General features: G+C 44.0%; 1 protein-coding gene across 4 annotated transcripts in view; it reads left to right on the top strand.

Moving 5' to 3' along the window:
• Positions 1-8,193, top strand: part of LOC121855925 (DNA-directed DNA/RNA polymerase mu-like) — a 171,495-nt gene extending 163,302 nt beyond the window's left edge. Inside the window, exon 8 of one of the 4 annotated variants that reach the window (XM_042351129.1) lies at positions 7,952-8,193. In XM_042351129.1, the coding sequence (XP_042207063.1) occupies positions 7,952-8,117 (166 nt within the window). In that variant the 3' untranslated portion in view covers positions 8,118-8,193. The remainder of the gene's footprint in view (positions 1-7,951) is intronic. The other 3 variants (XM_042351128.1, XM_042351127.1, XM_042351130.1) reach the window with 3 other exon arrangements.
• Positions 8,194-9,283: the final 1,090 nt, after the last annotated feature.

Here is a 9,283-nt window from a genome sequence, read left to right on the forward strand (position 1 = left end):
ACGACCGGCAGTTGTCACCAGGCCTTACCGACCTACCCTTGACTCTGCCATGAGGCGTTTCAGACAATGGGTGACTTGGTATCCCTGGACTGAAGTGATCACGGTAGACGATGTGCAGAACAAGTGGGATAATTACCTGGACACTATCACCAAAGCCTACCACCACTTCTTTCCAGCCAAGACATTAAAGATCCACCCCGATGATGTCCCGTGGATTACACCCCGTATCAAAAGACTAATTGAGCAGTGCAACAAGGCATACTACACCAACAACCGTCTGTGCAAAAGTCTACGTAACCAGGGCATCAGGGACATCAAGTCAGCCAAGAAGTCTTATTATCCCAGGAAAGTGCACGGCCTCAAGGAGGTCGGCCTCGGTCAGTGTTACTCTAAGGTAAAAGATCTCTATGATCTTAACCGTCAGTCTCCCACGCTTCCTTTCATTTCCCATTTACCAAGTGAAGAGGCAGCTGAGATAATTAATAACCACTTTGCTACCAAATCTCATGCCCTACCCAGTCTTGACCTCGCTCTCCTCCCGGCCTACTTACCTTCCCCCTCCCCCCCTCCCAGTGTTCAACCATTTGAAATTGCCAACAAACTCCTGAAATTTAAATCCAAATGCTCTACAACCCCAATTGACCTCCCAATCAAAATTTACAAGGAGTTTGCAGTCGAACTTGCCAACCCCCTCTGTTCCATTATTAATGCATCCCTCAGACAAAGCAAATGCCCTAATGAATGGAAAATCACATTTTTCACCCCTATCCCCAATGTCCCCACCCCACAGTCCCCTTACGACCTCAGGCCAGTTGCCATTATCCCCATACCCAGTCTACTCTGTGAAGACTTGTTTTTGAATGGGCATTTGCTAGTATTTATCAGTCAATTGATCCACAGCAATTTGGCAATCTGAGGACCTCCTCTACATCACACTGCTTAGTTAGCTTCTTGGATTTTCTGCACAAATTCCTGGAGAAACGTAAGACATTACTGGCCATTGCCCTTGTTGACTTCAGGAAGGCTTTTGACCTTGTTGATCACTGCACTGTTATCAACAAGGCCATTGCACTAGGGCTGCCCACCAACCTGGTCTCATGGCTCACTGATTTCCTGAGTGTTTACTATATCGAGGTCTGATGGATTCCTATAGGTGTTTTCAACATACATTGCAAAGCTTGGACACTTGATCTTGATGTTGTACAGTGTGGCCCTGCGGTTAAGTATGTTGAATGTGTTGGAAGCATCAACCAGGAGAATGGCCTGACAATCACGCTGCTCAAATATCTCTCTCATGGCGTGGATGGCAGCTTCCCCTCCAGCCTGGTGGCCAGCACAAACTTGCAGGTTTCTTGCAGCTGCCCTGACATCATCCTTTACCACCTCCATTATGCATTTTCTGATGATCCACCTCAGCACTTCCTCCACCCCTATAGGCCTACATCCTGGATTCTTATCCAGGGGAATGAGGCGGCAGGCCGTCAGAGCATGGAGGTGGTGGCAGTACGCTGCTGCTACTAATGCTACTACTACTACAGTAGGGTCAGGATGTATCGCGACTTTATATAAAAAAAATTTTTATATCGCTGCTACCAAAATTATCGACATTTTCCTATATATAGAGATATTTTTTTTATTTCGCGAGGGAAATCGGGCAGGAAATATTTCAAATATACTGCCAGGGCAAACAAATGCGTTATTTGCTCACCAGAGGCACTCACGCAATCACGCTTGCCTGCTCAGTCTTTCTGAGTGAGTGACGAGAAAGCAGTCGACTGCTGTAGATTACGTCTTCTAAGGTGAGTGTAAATGGGTTGCTAGTGACATGAAAAGTGAAGTGAAGATAATGGAAAGCTTAATGGAAAAGATTTAATACTGTAACTAATATTTTTGGTGTGGGATTGTCAAGTGAGGGTGACAGTGTGGCATCTACTGCTGAGTATGGTGTTCCCAGGATGGTGCATCAGCTACCGAGTCTGGTCTTCCTAAATCGGTGTTCCTTGATATTGATATTGAAATAGCCTGTTGTTCCCGAGTCTAGTGTTCATTGGTGCTTTTATTTAGAAAGAAAATGAGCTCGTTAAGTCAAGTTTAATCACTTTTTTGGGCCTCCAGAACCTAACCCTATTTTACCCATCGATTACATGTACAGCTGCTCCCCGACTTACGATGGAGTTAGGGACCCAAATCCAGGTCGTAAGTCAAAATGGTCGTAAGTCGAAAATGCTTAATTAATACATAGAAAATCTAAAATGGGTGTCTCTTTTTCTTCTTAGCACCACAAAACTCTCACTTTTAAGCTTGCCAGCCATTTTAAAATGAATTACAAACGAAAATTTTGTCAGTACACAGCGCAATCACTGACGTTGGGACTCGAAAATATGTAATTTGACAAAATTTTGGTACGACTGAGGCGGTCGTATGTCTGGGTGGTCGTAAGTCGTGTAGGTCGTAAGTCGGGGAGGAGCTGTAATTATATTTCGCGATTTGGTATATAGCGAACATCGTTGGACCCAATATATCCCGACACTACTGTACTACTTTTCCTTTTTTTTTTTTGACACGTGGCCTTCAGCCTCCCCCAATAGCCACACCTTTGCTGCTATTTTATTACTTTAAAATAAACTATCCTAATACATAAGTAGCTACCCTAGCTGTGTTGAGTTAGTTGAGCCGCAGATCTATGCGGCATTCTGTGACTCTTGACTCATAGCAATGCAGATCTAAGCAGAGAGGGCAGTCGACATCTCAACCAGGCTGTAACATAGCTTCTGGGCTGCTGCTTCTGTTCAGATAACACCTCTGCGAGTCTGGCATAGAAGCATTTTGCACTTGGTCCCATCCCACCAGAGGTTGTGAACACTAGAGGAGTGAAGCTGCCTTGATCAACATTCTAAATTCTCTCCCCATATGCCCTCACCTTGTTGTTCTTGTTCCTCCTGTTTGCAGCATCGAGAGCTAGGTTACTGTGACATGCAGCCATGGGATAAAAAATTCTCATGTCGAAGAATACTCGCTGTCCCTGCGTCCAGAATCCATGAGCACTGACGTCCACACGGGCTTCCTTTGATGTGTTTGAAGTCCTGTGTTGGAAATTCTCACCATCCAATGGAAGGAGGGTCGGTTCTACCCTGACATCATGACAGATTTCCTTCAACATATTTACTGTGAGATCCCATACTTCGTCGTGCCTCATGCATACGAAGCCCCCTCTCTTGCACACCATGGCGTGGTCGATGTCATAAGATGAGCCACACATGCATTGGGAGGGTAAACTTTCTACTGGCCTACCATACGTTAGAGCAATGACATCTGTGAATTCTTGTTTGTTAAGGATGAAGCCTTTTGCCCTTTTCGGTAATGTTGTGAACCAGTTCTAGGCGCCCACCTCCTACTTTTCTTTTCAAGTTCTCTGACAATTGCTGCAACAGTTGTTACAGTTTATCACTTTGGGTGTGCTGCCGCTCCATCGTAATGTACCGTCGAATCTTGTTTAATTCGTTGGCATCTACCTGACTTGCTGAATTCTGATCTATTACGTGCTCAGTGAGAGCTGCCATAAGCTTGACAGAGTTCTGATGTCTTTTAGTGGCAAGCTCCACTGGATTAGTCAATCCCATTCCTCCTAGTCTCGGTGGTAGTGCAAGTAGTGGCCTTTCTGCTAGGGTTAAGTAAGGGTTTTTCTCTAGTGTTGGGATAAAAGCGACATTGATTGCATCTTCCAGAGGGCGGAGGATGGGTTCGATATCAGGGATAATGCGCATCAGGTAATTCCAGCAATGCTTGACTCCATGGGTGACTACTGCAAAAGCTGCATGTGGCTCTGTGTTAGCAATATCAGACAGAGCTTGGATTTCCTTCACCCATTCATTCACCTTTCCCGTTACGTACTCGTTCTTGAAGTCATTCGTGCCAATTACTGCACCAAGATGTCTTTGGCCGTCCTTTGTTATTTTACGTCGCTTCTACTGAACACCTCCATTGCTCGTTCATAGTGTTCTGGCTTCACAATGAGGAAGGACTTGCTGGCGTTTGGATGGTACCCTATTTGCGGAGCTCGTGATGTTACCAGGTCCCACCACTTTTCGATGTCCTCCACTTTTCCTGGTCCTGTTAGGTCATCAGCGTAAGCCACTTGCTTAAATCAGTTGTTTCATATTTTATTGTATGTAGGAGCAAGGATAGGTTTAGTCCATACATTGCCATGGCGACAGGGTTCCTTTGTGTTGTTTCCTAAGTTGACTGTATGGTGGTATCTCCTCTTAGGGCCTTGAAGCTTGTAATATAAAGGTCTCATGGGTTCCTATTGGTGTTTTCAACATCCACTGCAAAGTTTGGACACTTGATCTTGATGTTGTGCAGGGTAGCCTTGCAGTTGATTATGTTGAATGCAATGGAAGCATTGACCAGAAGTACTGCCTCACAATAACGCTGCTTAAATGTCTTTTTTATGGCGTTAATGGCAACTTCCCCTCCAGCCTGGTGACCAGCACAAACTTGCAGGTTTCTTACAGCTGTCTTGACATCATCATTTATCACCTCCATTACACATTTTCCGATGATCCGCCTCAGCACTTCCCCCACTCCTATAGGCCTACATCCTGGATTTTTATCCAGGGGAATGAGGCAGCAGGCCATCAGAGCATAGAGGTGGTGGCAGCATGAGGTTGCTAGCTTTCTTGCAAGGGCACCAATGGCATTGCAAAGATCACTTGCTATGGCACCAAATTTGGTAGTGCTGAGGATGACTCTCCAATCGTTTGCATCCAGGCCTGAAGGACCTCCCCAATAGCCACACCTTCGCCGCCATTTTATTACCTTAAAATTAGGTATCCTAATACAAAAATACCTACCCTAGCTGTGTTGAGTTAGTTGAGCCGTAGATCTATGCGGCATTCAGTGACTGTTGCCTCATAGTCAATATGTGTGACCGTTGTCGGATTTGGGGCCGAAGATCTCATTCCCTAGAAGCAGAGCAATGCAGACCTAAGCAAAGAAAAGGACAGTCGTCATCTCAAGCAGGCTGTGACTTAACTTCTGGGCTGCTGCTTCCATTCAGATAACACCTCTGCTAGTCTGGCATAGAAACATCTTGCACTTGGTCCCATCCCACCAGAGGTTGTGAACATCAAAGGAGTGAAGCTGCCCTGATCAACATTATGAATTCTCTCCCCATATGCTTAATCTTGTCAATCTCGTTCCTCCTGTGTGCAGCATCAAGAGCTATGTTACGGTGACATGTGGCCATGGGATAAAAAATCCTTATGTCAAAGAAGCCTCGCTGTCCCTGCGTCCACAATCCTCGAGCACTGACGTCCACACGGGCTTCATTTGATGTGTTTGAAGTTCTATGATGGAAATTCTCACCGTCCAATGGAAGGAGGGTCAGTTCTACCCTGACATCATGACAGATTTCCTTCAACATATTTGCTGTGAGATCCCTTACTTCGTCATGCCTCAAGCATACGAAGCCCCCTCTCTTGCTCACCATGGCATGGTCGATGTCGTAGGAAGAGCCACACACACATTGGGAAGGCAAACCTTCTACTGGCCTACTGTACCTTAGAACAATGGCAACTGTAAATTGTTGTTTATTAAGACTGAAACCTTTTTCACTCATCGGTAACATTGTTAGCCAGTTCGAGGCGTCCACCTCCTGCACTATAGCTACTTTTTTTTTAAGTTCTCTGGCACTTGCAGCATCAGTTGCTGCAGTTTATCACTTTGGGTTTGCTTTTGTTCTGTCATAATAGACCGTTGAATCTTGTTTAGTTCCTTGGTATCCACCTCACTTGTTGCATTCTGAGCTATTAAGTGCTCAGTGAGGGCTGCCGTGAGCTTGACTGAGTTTTGGTGTTTGGTGTCAGCAAGCTCAGTGGTAGTGCAAGGATTGACCTTTGTGCTGGGGTTTAGTGAAGGTGTTTCACTAATTCTGGAATAAAATTGACACTGATGGCTTCTTCCAGAGGGTGGAGGAGGGGTCCGATATCAGGGATAATGAGCATCAGGTAATTCCAGCGTTGCTTGACTCCATGGGTGAATGCTGCAAAAGCCGCATGTTGCTCTGTGTTAGCAATATCAGACAGAGCTTGGATTTCCTTCTCACGCTCATTAACCTTTCACGTTACATACTCGGTTTTGAAGTCATTCTTGGTAATTACCGCACCTAGATGTCTTTGGCTGTCCTTTGTTATTTTGACCTCACTTCCACCGAACACCTCCATTGCCCGTTCGTAGTGTTCTTGCTTCACAATGAGGAAGGACTTGCTGGCGTTTGGATGGTACCCTATTTGCGGAGCTTGTGATGTTACCAAGTCCCACCACTTTTTGATGTCCTCCACTTTTCTTGCTCCTGTTAGGTCATCAGCGTAAGCCACTTGCTTGACCTGAGGGTTGTTTTGCCAGTCAGTTAAGGTAGCACGTTTATCATCGATTTGTACATTGATTGCTGGGTCATTTTCATCAAATCAGTCTTGGTGTATTCTTTTCATCTGGCCGAGGGTCTCTGTGCAGGTTTTTGTCATGACAGTGTCGAGAAAATCCCATTCAGCACTCGGATTTGGGTTTGTTGTCGGGTTGTTTATCAGCCCATGTTCGAGCTGCTCTCTGAAAGCATATGCTACTGCTGGATCCTCCAGACACTCAGTGCTAACACCTCTTCTGGAGGCTAGCTGCCTTCGCCATTAGGACCGACGTGAAGTGAGAGCTCGGCTCTGACGAGCCGATGATCAGTGATGCAACGGTCTGAGGCATGCATGGCACAGGTGATGAGGACATATCAGTGATCTCTTTCTCTGAGAATGATGTTGTCAATAAGAAGCCAGTGTTTGGATCATGGGTGTTGCCACAAACCCTTGAACTTGTCGGCCTGCCTAAACAAGGTGTTGGTGATAGTGAGGTTATGTGTAGCACACTTGCTGAGGAGGAGTAGGCCATTGGGATTACACTTGCCTAGTCCATTTCTCCCTATGGTTCCCTGCCAAATGTCAGCATCTCTGCCAACTCTGGCATTGAAATCACCAAGGAGCACAGCCTTATCTTCTCTGGGGATAGAGGTTAGCACTCTGTTGAGGTCGACATAAAAGGCCTCCTTGATGTCATATTCTGCATTCAGTGTTGGGGCTTATGCTCTGATGAAAAAGGCATTACATGAGTGATTCAGTGGGACTCAGAGCGTCATGAGGCGTTCATTGATCCCAATAGGCATTTCAGTTAGCCTGTGTAGGATATGTTGGCGATAGGCAAAGTCAACTACATAAATGCGGTTTCTCTCCGCAGCAGGCTTACCCTTCCAGAAGAAGGTGTTGCCAGACCCCCGTTCTGTGAGTTGACCCTCGTCTGGGAGCCAGGACTCACTAATGGCTGCTATGTCGATGTTATACCTAGCCAGCTCTTCTGCCACAAAGGCAGTTCTTCTTTCAGGATGCTCATTTGTGCCAGTATCCAGAAGGGTCCTGACATTCCATGCAGCGACCATAAGAGGTTGTATAGTTTGTTTTTGTTTTGATCTGTGATTATGATTGTTTTTGTTTTTTTTGACTGCATAAGGATGACCTTACTTAGTGAGGTTGCTCAGTCAGGTTTTTTTTTTGGCAGGTTATGTTTAGGGCAACTGTTCTAGCCCCTTCCTCATGTGGGGTGAGCAGAGTGGCTCCTCGAAAGGGCTGATGAGTCGCACAGACAGGACCAGATTGCACTGCTGCCTAGATCCCAGTGTATAAATGATCATCTTATCTGTGCCACCCATGTGCAGAGTTGTGACTTGAGACAGATTTTGCATGGGGATAATTGTACCTTCATAATTAAAAAGTGGGATTTCATAATTCAGTTCTTTATTAATGCACTTAAATATAACTTTTATATTTAAATTTATCATACAATTGTGTAATGATATAGGAAGAAACCTTAAATGCCTAATAAATAATTTGATCAATTTCTCCACACATACAAGAGGGAAACTGAGTGGCCATGATGTCGACCTCCTAATTAGATGTAACAAGAAGGGAGAAGAGAGAGGTGTTCTTTCCAAATTGTTGAAGCAACTTAAGCATAGAGGTTATATTCTTCAAGAGAAAATGGTGAAATCAACCTACGACGATGATGATGAGGTACAGTGAAAGATAGTCAAGTGTACTGTTTTTTTCTTTTCAGGAAGAACACTAGTCATTCTTAATAACCAATGGAAACATTATTATGGGACAAAGAGAGAGGTGTAGTCATTTAGCACTTGTTGGTCTGATAAACATTGCTAACCCTCATTCTTATTTTCCACTTCTCTAATATTGTTTCATCTGTTCCAATGCTTTTTTATCTATGGTGCAAAGTGGTAATTCCTTGGAAGAGAGAGAGAGAGAGAGAGAGAGAGAGAGAGAGAGAGAGAGAGAGAGCATTACAAACTAAAACAAATACAAACAAAAGCGCAATGTGCCGAATACAGAAAATGCATCATGACAAGCTAAACTATGTACAATATAGTCACGCCCTTTCTCTTTTAAAAATACATCTAAATATAACACAACACATTGTGTTCATCAAAACAACTGAATAGTGACACAAAAATGAAATTCTATTACATAGTAAGAGAATTTAATATATTGCATGTCTACTTGTTTACAATGTAATCATTAAATCTAACTGGAAACACACTTTTGTTTGGTCTCACATTATACTTAACATGACCTCTGGCTTGATCTACTTCATTCTTCATCTGGTCCAGGCCCTGCTCCATATTTGGCTCACTCACTTGTCTGTCTGTATTAGTCTCTAAATCTAAGTCTGTCTCTAGCCCTTTGTCAACTTCTCTTACCATACTGTCTCGTGGTCTCTGTGCAACATCCAGGTCTTCCTCAAGTGCTGCCTATTTTGTCATAAAGTTCCATAAATTGTTGTCACCTGATAAAACCTCTCATCTAACCTCTTCTTAACTGTTCCTCATTGACCCTGAGTTTTTACTGTTCCTTAATCAGTATCAATGTTCCCATGATGATGATGCTAGTTGTAAAGGCCTGGGATTTTGGGATATAAATCCCTTGCCAGCCTAATCAGGATTTTATAAAAGGAAAATCAAGAACCATGGGTTTCCAAGGGGTAACAAACAACTGTAAGAGATTGACATCTCTCTACTATGAAAAAAATCACAATAATTGACACCACTCACACAAATATCAATAAACAATTACGGGAGTCAAACAATTAATGGAGTCAAACAATTAAGGGAGTCAAACAATTACGGGAGTCAACAATTACGGGAGTCAACAATTACAGGAGTCAAACAATTAATGGA

The sequence above is a fragment of the Homarus americanus genome, unplaced genomic scaffold, assembly GCF_018991925.1.
Source record: "Homarus americanus isolate GMGI-L3 unplaced genomic scaffold, GMGI_Hamer_2.0 scaffold19117, whole genome shotgun sequence".
Classification (NCBI taxonomy): domain Eukaryota; kingdom Metazoa; phylum Arthropoda; class Malacostraca; order Decapoda; family Nephropidae; genus Homarus; species Homarus americanus.